Raw genomic sequence first — 17,538 nt, forward strand, 5'->3', positions numbered from 1 at the left:
TGATTAACCAAACTGCACAGACGCCTTATATAAAATAGTCATTCAAAACTTATATAATCTTTCCTCTTCTGAACAGGATCAAACCAGTTACATTCTGTTGCAGATCTAAAAGCAGGAGGACTCATACAGTATGTGAGTGACGCATGAACCTGAAGGAGGTACCAGCCTTAGATCAGCATAAAAAGAGCAGAGAGATGGAGAAGGGAGGAGAAAAAAAGAGAGATTCCCAGGAAAGAGTGGGATTTTCCATGGTAGAGATTGGATCATACTTAAGAAAAAAAGGCGATTCCCCAGTAGTAGACATTGGGAGAGACTTCTTTAATAGACCCTTAGGGGTGGGGAATATAATTACATTCTGCTGTCTTACCCACTCAGAGGTGGAATAGAAGACCTTTCTGCTATCAGAAGACAGCATGAAAAAAAGAAAATACTCACAGCGAGAGCTGACTGAGGGATCCTGAAAACAGCTTTGTTGTCAAGCGATTGTCAGAGAGAGAGAGAGAGAGAGAGAGAGAGAGGAGGGGAGATTTCCAGAGTAGAAGCTGGATTATATTTCTTTAGCAAATCAGCGAAAGCTGAATAGAAAAAACCTATTACAGTAGGAGTGTTAAAGGGTTATATCCTTAGCCGTAAAAGACTTTCAAAAAGACAATAATTCCGAAATCCTAACGACTCAGCTACGATGTGAGATAAAAGGCCGAAGGTATTGTTCTGACACCTCCAAGAGGAACCTAATCCTCGCAGGTGGGAAAGCCGATGGAGTTACCACCGTGTTAGGTGCGCAAGCCTGCCCCGCTTTCCCCGGGGCAGGATCCGTTCACGCTACACTCATCACTTACAGCAGAAGATGCATAATTTGAGGGCCACAGTACTGTCTGTATAAACACATAACTTTTAAAACTGCTCCTCCACTAGTGGGAGCTCAAATGATTGTATACCTGTTTGGTTGAAGAGGAAATCATTTTTTGTTTTCTGCTGCTCCCCATGTGAAACAATGTCATATTCATTTCTTTCATTGTTATGTCACATTTAGTTATACAACACAAACCAATGTATTGAATGGGATAGACTTCTTACCAATTGTGTGGATATCTAATAAAGATGTTACCCTCTGATGGTGTAATGTAATCTGACACTTGTACATCATACATCTTCCTTCAAATGTTGTCATACGGCTTTTTCCCAAAAGAACCACAGTGGTCAACATAAGCCTTTTTTCTTTGCTTTATTGTGTCATTTATTTAAGAAGCAACCCTCAGATGTAAATATGATTTTGAATGATAAATGTTTAAATGACCAAATAGATTTAGTCCTTCAATCAGCATTACTATTCCACAATGTAATATAAACAGTAGTAATCAAAATATTGATTGATTGAAGTATCATAATAAAATGTACGTGTTCACATGGCCCATGTCTTAATTTTATAACCCCACTAAGCTTTTAAAGAAAGTTTTACAATGAAACAAAGTACTCTGTAATACATACAGCACATAATGTAGATAATATAGCATAGCTTAAAGATTTCAGCATTCATTTTACAGTATATCACCCAGTTGTACATACACAGGTTATTAGGTTCATCGAGCTAAATCCATTTGTATCCAATTGTACCTCTTTATAAATGCTTTATAAAGAGAGCTGAACATTATAACTTTTACCATACAAAAACCTAGCGTGGTATAGTAAAGTTAACTGCTCGTGTAGTCAGTTTTACCATGCTACTGTCCATTGATGGTTATGTGCCATGGTGCTGGCCAATCTAATATTACACATGTGTAGCTTCTAAGTTGAACATCTTTTTGTTTTGAGTGTTGGTTGTACAAAACATCACTTTGTTGTACCAGACTGCATTGGTTTTACCTGTGTGTACCTAATAAACTGGAAACTGAGGGCATATAGTATGTAGGTGATTTTCCAAAGCCAAAAGAACATTACAAAATGCAACTCTTCCTCATACTAACATGTAGAAGGTCAGTTGATCCCCATTTAAAATGTTAAACTGAGCCCTAGGATTGTGATGCTAAAGCAAAGAACAATAGACTGAACAGCTCTGGTAGACAAAGACACAACAGCTGCTGGACTCTGTGGGCTATTGGTGGTTGCAGATTGTGGGCTGCTGCTGGCCGCTATCCGGACGCTGTAGAAACAGGAGGCCACATTACCCACCTGATCAACAACCAGCAGCTCTACATCAGGTGAACAGCAGGACGAACTGTAGGACACCAAAGTTATGTTCTCGCTGCCAGTGGTCGAACTGATGTTCATGGTCCCGTTGCCCTGTCTGAGGCTGACACGGTCGACACCCGTCCCTTCAGCCCCATCAGTCACCTGAACAGAGAGCTCCCACATCGACAAGCTGCAGATGTCAGAGCAGTTTGACTGCAGGCTGAGCACCTCACACACCGGCTGAGTGAAATCGGTCACCTATGAGGAGAAAATGTGGATGAATACAGCCGGTTTTACATCCTACAACCAATAAACACAATGATCTATTCCATAGATCTATTATCTTTCTGCTTATCCGGGCCGGATTGCGGGGACAACAGGCTTATCAGGTTATGCCAAACATTCCTCTACCCAGCAACATTTTCCAGTTCTTCCTGCTGTTTTAGGTCTGCCTTGGGGCCTCTTATCAGTTGGACATCCCTGGGAGTCCTCTAATGTGAGGCAATCAGGAGGCATCCCGATCAGATGCCCAAACCACCTCAACTGGCCCAGTTTCGACTGGAAGGAGCAGCAGCTCTACTCGGTCATCTACTCCGGATGAGCTCCTCACCCTATCTCTAAGGGTGAGCCCAGCCACCCTACGAAGGAAGCTCATTTCGGCCACTTTTATCTGCAATCTAATTCTTTCGGTCCCAGCCATAAGTGAGGGTCAGAATGTAGATGGACCGGTAAATCAAGAGATTTGACTTCTGGCTCAGCTCCCTCCTTCAACATTCTGGTACAACGCCTGCATCACTGCTGTACTGCACCATCCATCTCTTGCTTAATTTTACCCTCACTCATGAACAAGAGCCCGAACACCCTCGCTTGGGGCACAATGATGAAAGGATTAAATGAGGTAGAATGATCATTCACTGCCTTTAACATATATTGAAATGTGATTTGTGATGAGTTACCGTTTTAAGGACAGCGAAACGCAGCACAACATAGTTGTTGTCTGCACTCCCCGGAGCCTCAACCTCAATGGTCAGGGTGACGTCAGTACCAGACAGGGTGGTAGAGGGTGCTGTGAGGTTCACTGTACCATTAGCGCTGCCTCCAGTTTCCAGCAATAAACTGGACGGGAAACTTGAAGTAAAGCCTTGGTCATTGGTAGCTTGGATGCGGAAGTTTCCTCCTGCACCGCTCGTCATCACAGAGAAAGGAACCGAAAGTGGTATTCCTGGAACCAAGACGCTATTTGAATCAGGCTAAAAAAGGAGAGGAAACAGTCAGTATCTGTTTTATATGAAAAGACTGTGGCAGTGCAACTTATATATACTCAAAAGTCATATGATAGGTTTTTAGATGGATGCATTTTACTTACAGAAGTAACAATCAAATTAGACGCTTTGATGCTGGTGGGAGACTGCCTTTGCAAGACCCCTGAGGATCCATTGCTGTTCTGCCCTTTTACAAGCACCACAAACTCCTCTGCTGGTATCCTGTCAAACTTAGCTAAGAACTCTCCTCCGCCCAGAGCCTCCACACTGCCATTAACCTCTCTTGAGCCCGACGATTCAACCAAAATGACTTCTGTCACCGTGGTGGAGTCACTCCCAGTTACTGTCACGATCAGGCTACCATTAACACCTTCAAAGAAAGATAAGAAAGTCCACTGAAATACATACGTGAAGCAAATTACTTTGACATATCACACAATTCTGTCTCCTTTACCGGCTCTGGGACGATTGTCTACAACATCTAAATCTCCAAACGGACCCTGTGATACCTCCAAAAAGTCAAACAGGAAGTCAATGGGGCTCTCCCCTGCAAATAAAAAAAACAAAAGAAATTCAACCAAAGAGGTCACATGCAGAACACTGCATTAGCATTTTGTGATTTGGAAGAACCAGCCCTTCAAGGTAATGGGTAGTTGTGTCATTATGTGTTTCAACCCTATAATCATGGAGAACTCACCGATGACCTTCACAATGTAGGGATTTGTTGACATCATTTTAATTTCCCAAAGTCCAGGTTGTGTTTTTAGCTTCAGAGTCTTGAAGTTTCCCACTGACTGGGATGCAGTGATCAATGATCCTGTGGTGTCAGCGCTCCCCTGAGAGACACCTAAAAGCAAAGCCATGGAAATAAATTGAAGTCAAGAATTTCCACATAAGGAGACTTTAAAATAATTTTCTATGCCAATTTACAAGATCAATATACTTGAATGCTTTAAAATGACTGTGCTTTTCAGTGAAGTGGATGTTTTTGCTTATTAAAATGCTACAATGATGCAAATAAAAACTTTACCTGAGGGACTGATGACAGTTAAGGTGACAAAGGTCCCAATGATGTAAACTGTGAGGTTTCTTACTGACTCATCAACCATGAAGGTGAAGTTTTCAGCCTTTCCTGGACTCCTGGCTGCCTGCAGGATGGTCACCTAGGAGGTTAAATGAACCTGGTGACGCAACTGGATTTTTTTTAAACTAGAAAAGTGATTAGTATTGGCCAGTGAGAGTGTTAATACCAGAGAGGAGCTGGAGGATTCTGTTATGATGCTGGTGGCCACAAGGAGCTCACTCTTTGAGACTTCAATAGCCAGACCTCCTGACGCCTGAGCCAGGTCTCTGTACAGCTGGGCATTTGATGGCAACATCCGACTGCTTAATTGTTGTTGTTGGCCATCACCACTTTGTCTTCGACGACGACGTCCCAGAATGCCAGTTATCATGAAGTTCACCTGAAAAAACGGAAAATGGTCTGAAAATGTAAGGTGTAAAGTCCACTCATAAGGGCTTTAAGTTTTAAGTTAACGAAAACAGAAAGGTCTTAAATAGCTGTTTATATATGTACAAATATACATACTTATATCTTTATTATTGCTATATATATATATAGAGTAAAGTTAACTGTGCATAATGTAATGACTTTATACAATGTCATTCAAAGATCCTTGTTATTAACAACTACTAATAATGTACCAACGACGTTGAGCACATGTTCAGCTCACTGCCCTAATGTTAGCTACAATGTGATCAAGATCAAAGCTAATGTTAGCTATCTAGCAAACAAAACACTGAATGTGAAAATTATCACTTTTATGTTTTATCTTAGCAGGCCTATCTAGTAGATACTCACCACTGACTTGGTCTGCTCTATGAGTGCGATCACAGTACTTCTCAGGTGTTGGTCTTTAGCGGGTGCATCAGTGAAGACGAAGATCTCAGAATTTCGAGGAGCACCAGTTAAAGCCAACTATGAGCAAGGGAGGACAGCAATGCTGCAGAAGATTAACTCTTCATTTTTTCTTATAATCAGGTTTTGCAGAGACAAATAAGGAAGCAGTCTAAAAGACATCACAGCACCTGAAGCCCTGAAAGAGCCATTTCTGGAAAATCTCCTCCACCGGTTGCTGATAGTGAATTAATAGCGTTCTTGAAAACGTTTGGGTCTGTAGTCCTTGTCAGCGGCCCAAATTCTGGGGTTCAGGTAGGAAAAATAAATTATTTTATTCTTCATCTTGTGCTCATGTTTGTTAAGTACCTCAGGATTTACAGATACTGTTTTTGTTCTTATTGCTTACATTTGATTTGAACAATCATAATATTCAGTGCACAGGAATCTGTTGGTTACAGTTCAGCAAACAAGCAGATAAAGAGCAAATTTATGAATTTGATATACATTTGCAAAGAATATGTCGTGTATTTTCCTCCATCTTATGTAACAGCATACTTGCATGCATATGTCCTTACAAGGAGCAGGTGTATGGGAGAAAGGGGGGCCCATGGATGAGGCATGTACAGATGTTTAGATTATCGAACAGGCCTACGAGGGGGGGGCCGGAGGCCCATGTCTGAGACATGCTTTTGCTTGGAAGTCCTATATGGGACTGCATGTTACTCTCCATCAGATGGGGAGTGACCATCATCCCTATATAATGAGGCGAGATCTCTCCGGTCGGCAGAGCCATTTTGAATTGACTGAGGACTCTCCGGTCGTGTTAACCGTCCGTATGGCATGTGTTGCTTGTTGTAATAAACTTCATTATACCAGCAAGAGCAGTGTCCGCGGAACTTCCTTCTTCATCACTTCAACAGCACTGTCGCTTGAAATATACGACAATCCCTTTAATTCACTTCAGAGGGAAAAAACAAACGGGATTGTAACATCTAGTCTGGGACATTTGGATCCTACCTGGATCGTTGAAAGGTACAAGAATGTAAACTGAAGGCTCATCTTCTGTTCCCACTTTACTGTTGATTATAGAGGAAGTGACGGTCCTCACTGCTGCAATGTCATCTATCATGCTTCCTGTCGTGTCGATCACGAAACAAAGAGCTTTACCTTTGGAGATTCCCATCATTCTGAGGGACGAAGAGAGGAGGGCGGAAAAAAAGAGATAAGAAATAAAAAAAAACACTTTGCAATCCACCTGCTCATAGGATATACATGAAACATGCAGAATAGGTTTCATACTGGAGGAATGGTCTGTCACCAGCAGCCCCTCGAATGTCCTCCAGTAGCTCACTGGTTGCAGCAATCGCCAAATTTGCTGCTTTCATGTGGAGGTGTCCGTGGCTGGCAACCAAATTGTCTTTGTTGATCCCACCTTTAGGTTCAAACAAACTTGCTAAGTCAGGTTTACCTCCATGGCTGCATTTTCCTGTTCAGCATTGGAAACAGAACAAGAACAAAATGTTTTATGCAGCTTTAAAAAATCCTCTTTTTAAGAAAATATTAGGGAAAAGACTTCTCTGTGAACGTGTGATTTTAGCCACACTAGTAGCAATGTTTGCCTGTTGGTCGGTTCACCACTTTGGCCCAGACTGAAGTATCAACAACTAACAGATAGTTTGTAATTATATTTTGTGCAGACAATTAGAGAGCCCAGCAGATTAATTATAATGACATCACCAATATCCAGAAAACGTAGCGTTGTGTCCCAAATTCAATCAAATTCTAGCAGGTTTTGAGTTAGTAGTGTTAGTGGGTTCTCGCTGGAAAGTAACAAAACAGGCAGTATACAAACTATGTGTGTGCCATTGATAAAACTATTCTCCCTCAATGTACAGTGGAAACAAAGGGGGTGGGCCGCTCACAACTACAATGAATTTAAACGGATTGTGGATGTGTGATGAAACATCCAGAAAAAGCTCAGAAAACAAAAACTATTTAATGTTGCAGTTTCTGTTTAATTTATTTGGCAGACATATTTTAAAGTCACTTCATTGCTTTGCAGGGCACGCATTGTGTAATTTCCTGTTAGTACAAACAAGTTAAATATATTGATTTCTTGCTTTATGCTTCCTGAAAAAAATTATAATATACCATAAACAGTGGTGAAAGTCACTAAATGCATTATCCCAAGCACTGTACTTGTTTCCCCATTTCTGTTGCTTTATACTTCAAAACATTTTACAAGAAAATTTTACTTTTTACTCTAATTTACAATTTTTTAAAATATCTTTAGTTACTTTGCAGATTCAGATTAAGAATACACAATTTAATGAATAAATGAGTAATGATATATCATTAGGGATTGAGTTAAGCCTTTATTTATCCTCAGGGGGTATTCACAAGCTATGCTTTATAAAGTAGTAAAAGGTGTTCAATATGAAATTGGTGTTGATAGTAACTATGAGCACAGTGCAGAGTAGCGGCCATGAGCGAGCCAGTGGGGCACGCTCATGCACTGACACGGGTTTCTCAGCCTTTCCTAACTTTAGGCCCACTTCTGATTGTTAAAAAAAATCAGAGGACCACCTTCACAAAAATTAAGAAAACAAAACATAACATGACAAATAAAAAGGAGAACAATTAAACTACGCTGTAAACACGTTATGCCACTATCAGCTATGAGGACCAGAATACATATTGTGCTTAACCTCACCCACCACAGACTGCCACTATGAATCCAAATGTAATGTATTCAGGGTCATGTTACCTCAGCTTTTAATGGCACAGGTTGTCTCTCAGATCACGTTTTCGTTTAAAAAACAACCCATTTTCTATCACCTTCATGTAGCCAACAGCGACAAAACAAATTTGGGCGATTAGATGATGCGTCACGATTGTCATGGTGATATGCAACTGGTCATTTTAATTATGCTTTGTTTCACTTATTGTGTTTTATCTGTATATGCATTCTTGAGTCCATTTAAATATACAAATAACTTGCTTTGTATTTCCAAAAATTATACATTTTTATTTTAATCTAACCATTTGTTGTCATTATCAATATCATTCATACGGTGTCGTGTTTCTGGCAATCTGATGAATGTAACGTTTACCCTTTTCTTCTGTGCTGTTTTTGCTAGCTGCAAAGTGCTTCACTATGTTCACTAGCTAGTTGCTAAATGTGTCTGTCTGTTCTTTGGTGCTGAGCAGGTTTAGTGAGTTTTTACAGCTTTTTGACAGCAGTGATCACAAACCAAAAGTTGTGGTCTATCAGCAACACACTAAGCCGTACCGAGGGGGAGCAGCAGATTCAGGTTGGACAAATCTTTGGGGTATTTAATTCAGTTTAACAATTTTGCCAGCTACCATTGCCCACAGCTGTTTTTTCTTCATACATGGGGACGATGACACCGATTTTAGCTTCAGAGCGATGACATAATGGTCCAATTACATTTGCAACCCTGACAAACATGAATTTCTCAATTTTCTAAGTAACTTTTTGTACTGTCAATTAATTAAATACAATTCTTAACCTAGGCAGGTAGGTACTTGATTTACCTGTTGGTTTGGTTAAACCAAAATAGCCTGAGGTAAGTATCTTGTCCCGTAGGATATCTTCCAAAATGTTGTTTGTGCAGTCGTCTCCAATACAGTTGCGACAGGTTGCTCTGTCTTTAGCTGTGGGAAAGAATATTTTGACAGTTTTCTTTTGTAAAACAATCTCTTCATCATTATCCATCCTCGATTTGGTTTCCTTAGTTTCGATAACAAAGCCAAACACACACTGGCATTTCTGGATCTCTTTACCTGCGATTTCACCAATGACTGCGTTTGATCTGATCAGATTGGAGTTTGGCAGGTTGTTTCCCATTTCCACCCAGTTACTATGACTGTAGAAGTCCTATTATTTAAAGAGGAAGACAAGTTAAATATTTGCAACACGGCAGCATCACTCTTACATATCTTAATTTCATTTTTGTCAGAATTATTCACTTTAACAATGTCCTTTTTAGTAGGCAGTTGTAAAAAAAATGCAGTGCACACAATTTGAAATGAAATCTCCAACGGTCCAATAGAAATAGATTGTCTGCTGCTTACTGAACTTGAGTTTTGAAATATAACATTTGTGTAAGAAACTGTCTAACAATAGAAAATAAGCTACCTTAAACTGTATTTGTACCTGTAAAGGGTGTAAGATTCTTCCCAGTTTGTCTCTCGCTGCTTCAAAGTTGTTTTTCTTGTTGCTGGCCTTAATAACTGATAGTCCTTCTGTGATGATTCTTCTTCCCTCTGAAAAATTCTCATTGTCAAAGTGATAGCGTGGGGAATAAAAATACCACAAATCTACTCGCTTGTTCTTGGTTCGGATTAATTGTATGGTTTGGAGAAAGCTCTTGGATGATTTTGGCGCTTCACAGGCAACAGCAACAGACTCAGCAGTCAAACGCTGTGGACACAATTAATGATATTAATAACTAATAATATTCACAAAAAAATAAATATATTGGTCATTTAAATAAAAAATATGGTTTAATTTTATCCTCACAGGAAAAGTGAAGTCTTTGCCTTCAGCCCGGGCCAGAGCGCGGCACACCTGCGCAGTGACATTTAAGATCGCTCTCTCAGTGATCTTTTCATGAGTCAGAGAGTCTCCCCTAAATAGGTGAACTTTAAAAGCTTCAGTGTGCAAAAGAAGGAGACACAACGCAGCCAGCCAAGACATTGCTACACAACCTGTCAAAGAGATAAAAAAAGAAGCCATTTTTATTGTTTATCATAGATGGTCTGTTAGGCTGCCATGACATTTGGTAAGGATCTTCATTTATCCCAATATTAAAGTAACCCCCTTAAGTGACCCCCTGAGAATCACAGTTTAGGTTATCTTTTCCTCTTAATGATATTTTACTAAACTATCCATTTATTATCTGTAACCGCTTATCCTATTCAGGGTACACCCTGGACAGGTCACCAGACTATCGCATACAGACAGACATCCATTCACGCTCACATTCACACCTATGGGCAATTTAGAGTTCTTTATTAACCTAAACTGTCTTTGTACCGTAGGAGGAAGACGAAGAGACCCAGCCTGGAACACTGGCCCCTCTTGCTTTGATGCTAGAGTGCTAGCCACTACACCAACGTACAGCCCCGTTACTAAACCATCATTTAACCAAAATTAAGATGAAATTTACTGCTTGCACAAAAAATTTAGATTTTTTTTTACTGAGAACATTAGATTAGATGGCTTTATTAATCCCCAGTGGCGAAACATCAACCAATTCTTTCTCGGGCTGACAAATCTTTGCATAGAACTGGACGTAACGCAATAAATAATTTTACCACAGCATAAAAAGTATCCCCTCCAGCACTTGAGTAATCATAGTAGCTTATACATCATTCGTAAAAAAACTTATTTTAATTTACACAAAATGAACATGAAAATGAATTTGGTGAATTGATGTTGACTACTAAAGGGTAGTCCTTAAAAATCCAAGACTTGGAAACACTTTAACAGTGACTAATTTGTTTTGATAATAAATAATAAAAATACAATTTCTAAATTATTTTACGATATCTAATGTAGTCACAACACACACTTGCACCATTTATTTAGACAATATTAAAATCTGAAATTGTATTTTTCTTACATTACAAATACTGATCAGATAAGAATATACTGCACCTTGGTCTTGTACCTTAGGTCTTGATGTCTTCTTGTTGATTATCCATCATGCCAACTTACTTTATAATGCCCCAAGTCCAGGGAGGAGTCATTACTGTGATGAACCGGTTTGACCTGTTGCCTTGGCGATAACATCAAGTCTGACTATGAAAAGCTTTTTTCTAGCAGATTACATGTTCTGTCTATGTTCAGCTGCAATCAATACAATACAGCCGAACATATTTAAAATGAACCCTCATCTCTTCAATTAGCTGCTTATTCCCGCTCAACAGGCAAGAGCGGGTTAGGTTTAAAAACACCTACTCCCCCCCATGTCACAGCTGCGGTGCTTCACAAGGTCGCTGCTATTCGCCCCATATCATAGAGATTTCTTCTGTGTCCGTTTGAATTCTTTCACTTTCACTTCTCAAGCAAGTTGTGTGAGTAACCTGCTTTTGTACTTGATGTTCCCGACAACAGATAATAGTATTTGCTACAATACACCCATCACATATTTTTACAACTGAAAACACTTTTGGAATATGAATTGACTAATTCAAATGCAAAGAGAAGTAGCTTGAGCTTCTGTCCCATCTTCTGCTCATGTATAGTTTGCAGTGACACTCATAACCTTAATGCATGTTTTCAAAGCAATCTGATGCAACTCACAAATAGTTCAATAAAGGAAAACTTGTCAGTGCATGAATCATAAGTGCATCATTCATGAAATCGACTCATGGCTCTGCATTAGTAAAGAGAGACAATATCTGCAAGTCAAAAATCACTGGAGAGGTCAGGACAATTAAAGACTCGCTCCACTCAGAAATGTGTTTTGCTTGTTGTAACTTCACTTAGACCCTTGTAGAATTGCCTCCTCATTGTGACGGAGGGGTTTGTGTGTCCCTATGAGTCCAGTAGCTGTGTTGTGGGGGGCAATAGCTCCTGGTGGGGTCTCCCAACACAAATTGGTCCCTTAGGAGGGGCCAACTTAAGAGGGGTTCTATAATTCTGCTGGGGGACTTCAACGGACTTCTGTGCTAGTCATGGATTGCCCATATCAGACCCCATGTTTGAGCATAGAGGGATTCATAAAGGAACTTGGTAGCAAAACACCTCAGGCCAAAGATAGATGATCAACTTTGTGGTCCTATTATCAGTTCTTCTGCCGTATGTCTTTGACCCTGTTGGACACCAAAGGAGGTCATCAAGCTGAAGAAGGGTTTGATTGGCCCAGGGGTCAGACCTGCCAGGTATGTCAAGTAAACATGCATCCATTATCTGAACTGTTTATCCTGTTCAAGGGGGCTGAAGCCGATTCCACTGATATTGGGCGAAGGCAGGGTACACCCTGGACAGGTCCCAAGACTATCACAGGGCACATAGAGACAGACAACCATACACGCTCACAATCACACCCATGGGCAAATTAGAGTCCTTAAATAAAATAAGCTGTATGTCTTTGGACTGTGGGAGGAAGCCGGAGGGAACCCACGCTGACACGGTCTACACAAGATAAACCAGTTTGCGTACAAGCGAGAGGACAGCACTGAAGATGTTGTTGCCACCGTCATGCACCTTGTCTCAAAACATCTGCATGTACTGAAAATAAAACCATATGCTAAGTGCTGTTCATAGACTTCTCTTCTGCATTCAATACATTACAGCTGAACATACTGCTCTCTGTTACCATAGGACTGGATGCTTCAAGATGTACTGCTCATTTTGGAAGAAGCAAACAATAGAGATTTCTTCTGTGTCCGTTTGAATTCTTTCACTTTCACTTCTCAAGCAAGTTGTGCGAGTAACCTGCTTTTGTACTTGATGTTCCTGACAACAGATAATAGTATGTGCTACAATACACCCATCACATATTTTTACAACTGAAAACACTTTTGGAATATGAATTGACTAATTCAAATGCAAAGAGAAGTAGCTTGAGCTTCTGTCCCATCTTCTGCTCATGTATAGTTTGCAGTGACACTCATAACCTTAATGCATGTTTTCAAAGCAATCTGATGCAACTCACAAATAGTTCAATAAAGGAAAACTTGTCAGTGCATGAATTATAAGTGCATCATTCATGAAATCGACTCATGGCTCTGCATTAGTAAAGAGAGACAATATCTGCAAGTCAAAAATCACTGGAGAGGTCAGGACAATTAAAGACTCGCTCCACTCAGAAATGTGTTTTGCTTGTTGTAACTTCACTTAGACCCTTGTAGAATTGCCTCCTCATTGTGACGGAGGGGTTTGTGTGTCCCTATGAGTCCAGTAGCTGTGTTGTGGGGGGCAATAGCTCCTGGTGGGGTCTCCCAACGCAAATTGGTCCCTTAGGAGGGGCCAACTTAAGAGGGGTTCTATAATTCTGCTGGGGGACTTCAACGGACTTCTGTGCTAGTCATGGATTGCCCATATCAGACCCCATGTTTGAGCATAGAGGGATTCATAAATGAACTTGGTAGCAAAACACCTCAGGCCAAAGATAGATGATCAACTTTGTGGTCCTATTATCAGTTCTTCTGCCGTATGTCTTTGACCCTGTTGGACACCAAAGGAGGTCATCAAGCTGAAGAAGGGTTTGATTGGCCCAGGGGTCAGACCTGCCAGGTATGTCAAGTAAACATCCATCCATTATCTGAACTGTTTATCCTGTTCAAGGGGGCTGAAGCCGATTCCACTGATATTGGGCGAAGGCAGGGTACACCCTGGACAGGTCCCAAGACTATCACAGGGCACATAGAGACAGACAACCATACACGCTCACAATCACACCCATGGGCAAATTAGAGTCCTTAAATAAAATAAGCTGTATGTCTTTGGACTGTGGGAGGAAGCCGGAGGGAACCCACGCTGACACGGTCTACACAAGATAAACCAGTTTGCGTACAAGCGAGAGGACAGCACTGAAGATGTTGTTGCCACCGTCATGCACCTTGTCTCAAAACATCTGCATGTACTGAAAATAAAACCATATGCTAAGTGCTGTTCATAGACTTCTCTTCTGCATTCAATACATTACAGCTGAACATACTGCTCTCTGTTACCATAGGACTGGATGCTTCAAGATGTACTGCTCATTTTGGAAGAAGCAAACAATAGAGATTTCTTCTGTGTCCGTTTGAATTCTTTCACTTTCACTTCTCAAGCAAGTTGTGCGAGTAACCTGCTTTTGTACTTGATGTTCCCGACAACAGATAATAGTATGTGCTACAATACACCCATCACATATTTTTACAACTGAAAACACTTTTGGAATTTGAATTGACTTATTCAAATGCAAAAAGAAGTAGCTTGAGCTTCTGTCCCATCTTCACGGTCTACACAAGATAAACCAGTTTAAAACCATATGCTGAGTGCTGTTCATAGACTTCTCTTCTGCATTCAATACATTACAGCTGAACATACTGCTCTCTGTTACCATAGGACTGGATGCTTCAAGAGTTACTGCTCATTTTGGAAGAAGCAAACAGAGATTTCTTCTGTGTCCGTTTTTATTCTTTCACTTCTCAAGCAAGTTGTGTGAGTAACCTAATGTTCCTGACAGCAGATAATAGTATGTGCTACAGTATAATTATAGGACCGATAGATAACAACACACCCACTACCGGATACTTGCATAGAATTTTTAATTATCTAATTATAACGCAAAGAGAAGTAGTCATAACTTTAAATGCATGTTTTCAAAGCAATCTCATGCAACTCACAAACCGTTGAATAAAGGAAGAGTCGTTAGTGCATGAATCACAAGTGCATCGGTCCTAAAAACTGCTTTTGATAAAGAAAGTTATTCTAAAATCATGATGAAATCAACAATACTCCCGGACCAACTTGAAAAGGGAATGACAGTTTAATGTTCATTTTAAGACCTCTTTGTATCATTAGTGAGAGAATAAAACTGTCAAAGACTTGGCAAGGTCAACGACTGTAATCATGACATTAATGGGACAGATTTATGCGCCCTGTGTTTGCTCTCTGTCTATCTGAACTCGTGCTTGCAGTAAATGATTTATGGAGGGAGGAGAAAAAGTGTGTGTGTGTGTGTGTGTGTGTGTGTGTGTGTGTGTGTGTGTGTGTGTGTGTGTGTGTGTGTGTGTGTGTGTGTGTGTGTGTGTGTGTGTGTGTGTGTGTGTGTGTGGGTGGGTGGGTGGAGCAGCAACAGGATTTGAGAAACAACAGTTTACATGACCCACTCTTTTCTCCAGTTCTTATTGTTTCTTTGTTTGCCAATCGTTGAAGACTTCCCTTTACTCCTCTTAACAAACTGGAGAAAGAAGACGACAATCCAGAACGTCAGTCCACTTGAGAGGCAACGATTTCACTCTGGTACGTGATGCAACAAGGCAGGAGTTTGTCAAATATGGGGGTCAGACGTCGCTGAGGAAATCACAGCAACCTTTCCCAGAGAAAAACATTGGATTTCTACAATCTCCTCTCTGTTTACCAATGGCATCATTTGTATGGGATTATTTGCTCTGGTTGTGTCCATCGCTGCTACTTCTGCTGCTGTATCTGGCTCTGCGCAGGCCCAGGATACGTGGTTGGACGAGGCTGGCTGTCAGGGCCGCAAGCTGGAGACTCTGGGTCATTATTTGCGCGATCTTGGAGCTGCCGCTAGACAGGAATATAAGAGCATGGACCACGGAGCCCAAATCACCAGGGGAAGATATTTTGTCTGGGTCAGGTCAGGCCACAGATGGTCACAGGCTCATCTGCAAACCCACTGCGCTGGCCAAATATCTGCTCCACCACTGTGGCTCTCTGGCCAGGCCGAGGCTGGCCTCCTGGCCCAAGGGTGACCCCCACCTCCAGACTCTTTCCAGCCTGCTATGTGGACAACAGGGCCACACATTACAGTTCACTAGAGACAATCTGTTCCTGAGAGACGGGGGTATTGTGGCTCTGGACTGGGCGGTGGGAACAAGACTGGATGAGGTGGTCGGGAGGAGGCGGTGGGAGGGCAGGAAGGAGCATCAGTCAGGGGGAAAGTCGCTAGGCTGCTTCACGGCGACGCCTCCTGTCCTCCTCCTCATACCTGAGTCCTGGGGAGGGATGACCCCCCATCTAAAATTGCTGTGCCATCAGGCCATGCGTCTGGGTTTTTATGTGGTAGTAGTTCACGCTCGAGGCACAGCGGGATGCCCGCTGACCACAGCTCGGCTGACTGAGTTTGGAGACCCAGCTGATCTTGAGCAGGTATAGAAAGATGCCAAGTGTACACTCTTCTTTTTAGATTGAGATTTTATTAAACCATTGTAAACTTTTTGGTCATTTATTTTGCAAAATGCCCAATATTTTAATGGTTTATTTTAGCTGACAATGACGAGAACTTTGATGTCTTCTACTTTCAGGCAGTGGCTTATGTCCACAACCGCCACCCGTCCTCTGTAATGGTTGCAGTGAGCGAGGGTTCAGGCTCGGGGATTCTTCTTTCCTACTTGGGGGAATGTGGATCAAGTTCATACCTGACGGCGGCTGCAGCCATCTCACCTGTCCTCCAGGGCCAACTGTGGTTCGAAACAGCCATGCCTTCAATTTATCGCTGGGGGGTGTTGTTTCACCGGAAACTGCAGCTCAGTAGGTGAGAGAAATTAAAGCAAAATGTATTAACAGTATAACATGAATGGTATATCGGGCAGGATTATTAAAACTTTTTTTCTTGACATGTCGCCGTCATAAGATACGCAAGCTCCTTCAGAGGAGTCCTGGATGTGGACCGGGCCCTCAGCTGCTCCTCCCTCAGAGACTTGGAGGAAACTCTGTCCTGCTCTCCGGCCCAGCTTCAGCAGAGGGCCCCGAGCCCTCCAATAAGCTCTCGAAAGTCTCGACTGAGCACTGGATCTCATTCCTCACAGGGCCCGGCGCCCACAGTGGCCTGGGCACTCGGAGAGAGGGCTTACCCAGCCAAGGACTGGGACAACTACTGGGAGAGGAACGAACCCCTGAGGGATGCAGATGAGGTGGCGGTCCCTGTGCTATGTATCCGCAGCCGGGACGATCCTCTCCTCCCGCCTGCCTCCACCTTGCCCCTCCCCCTTTTCCTGAGCAATCCTTATTTCCTTCTGGTGCTGACAGACAGAGGAGGGCACTGTGGGTTCACTCTGGAGGGCAGAGAAGAGCCGGGGGGAGGGAGGGATGGGAATGAGGTGGAGGAGAAAGGTAACTGGAGTCATATTGCAGTTTTGGAGTACTTCAGAGTGGTGGCTGATTTCCTGAAAAGGGAGGAGAGGGATGGGGTGAGCTCGGATGGTCCGCGAGGAGAATATAGTCAGGCTGGGCCGAGGAGAAGGACCAGCGACGTGGCTCCCCCTCGTAGGAGGCGAGCCAACATGATCAGGAAACAAAGACTGGAGACACCTGAAGAGAGCAGTGTAGATGCAGAGGAAGAGAACTTCACCTGGAAGAGGTCCTACACACGCTGAGGAGGTAGAGATGGTGAGAGATGAGCTCTGCATTAAAAAAAAGAATTGGACAATATTTGGAAGGTATCCACAGCTGGAGTTTAAAGAGGATGAAAGTACTCCTACAAACAACTGGGGGAAAAA

General features: G+C 42.0%; 2 protein-coding genes across 4 annotated transcripts; one reads left to right on the forward strand and one right to left on the reverse strand.

Annotated features, from left to right (window-relative positions):
- Positions 1 to 1,208: 1,208 nt before the first annotated feature.
- Positions 1,209 to 11,258, reverse strand: LOC306704879 (von Willebrand factor A domain-containing protein 7-like). 3 transcript variants are annotated; one of them, XM_079171462.1, is made up of 16 exons: positions 11,018 to 11,258; positions 9,878 to 10,065; positions 9,512 to 9,778; positions 9,139 to 9,232; positions 8,890 to 9,009; positions 6,631 to 6,763; positions 6,349 to 6,518; positions 5,520 to 5,632; positions 5,293 to 5,409; positions 4,682 to 4,894; positions 4,462 to 4,594; positions 4,129 to 4,278; positions 3,886 to 3,978; positions 3,536 to 3,801; positions 3,126 to 3,419; positions 1,209 to 2,427 (listed from the first exon to the last, which is right to left on the reverse strand). In XM_079171462.1, the coding sequence occupies exons 2-16, from the start codon at positions 10,052 to 10,054 to the stop codon at positions 1,990 to 1,992; spliced, it is 2,778 nt and encodes a 925-aa protein (XP_079027588.1). In that variant the 5' UTR covers positions 10,055 to 10,065; positions 11,018 to 11,258; the 3' UTR covers positions 1,209 to 1,989. The 3 variants fall into 3 exon arrangements, with proteins under 3 accessions (XP_079027588.1, XP_079027587.1, XP_079027586.1); XM_079171461.1 differs by having other exon boundaries at positions 6,631 to 6,817; positions 11,031 to 11,255; XM_079171460.1 differs by having other exon boundaries at positions 6,631 to 6,817; positions 11,018 to 11,255.
- Positions 11,259 to 15,439: 4,181 nt separating this feature from the next.
- On the forward strand, positions 15,440 to 17,415 carry LOC306704724 (protein ABHD15; the record flags this gene model as incomplete). Its single annotated transcript, XM_079171220.1, has 3 exons — positions 15,440 to 16,189; positions 16,345 to 16,574; positions 16,674 to 17,415. The coding sequence occupies 3 exons, from the start codon at positions 15,440 to 15,442 to the stop codon at positions 17,413 to 17,415; spliced, it is 1,722 nt and encodes a 573-aa protein (XP_079027346.1).
- Between the last annotated feature and the right edge of the window lie 123 nt (positions 17,416 to 17,538).

The sequence above is a fragment of the Pholis gunnellus genome (genome assembly GCF_910591455.1).
Source record: "Pholis gunnellus genome assembly, chromosome: 13".
NCBI classification, from domain to species: Eukaryota; Metazoa; Chordata; class Actinopteri; order Perciformes; family Pholidae; genus Pholis; species Pholis gunnellus.

Coding starts and splice junctions, on each gene's coding strand:
- LOC306704879 (XM_079171461.1), bottom strand. CDS start 10,054: ATGTCTTGGCTGGCTGCGTTGTGTCTCCTTCTTTTGCACACTGAAGCT. Junction 5,633..6,348: donor TGTACCTTTCAACGATCCAG/GTAGGATCCAAA, acceptor CCTGAACCCCAG/AATTTGGGCCGCTGACAAGG. Junction 4,279..4,461: donor AACTGTCATCAGTCCCTCAG/GTAAAGTTTTTA, acceptor CTTTGCTTTTAG/GTGTCTCTCAGGGGAGCGCT.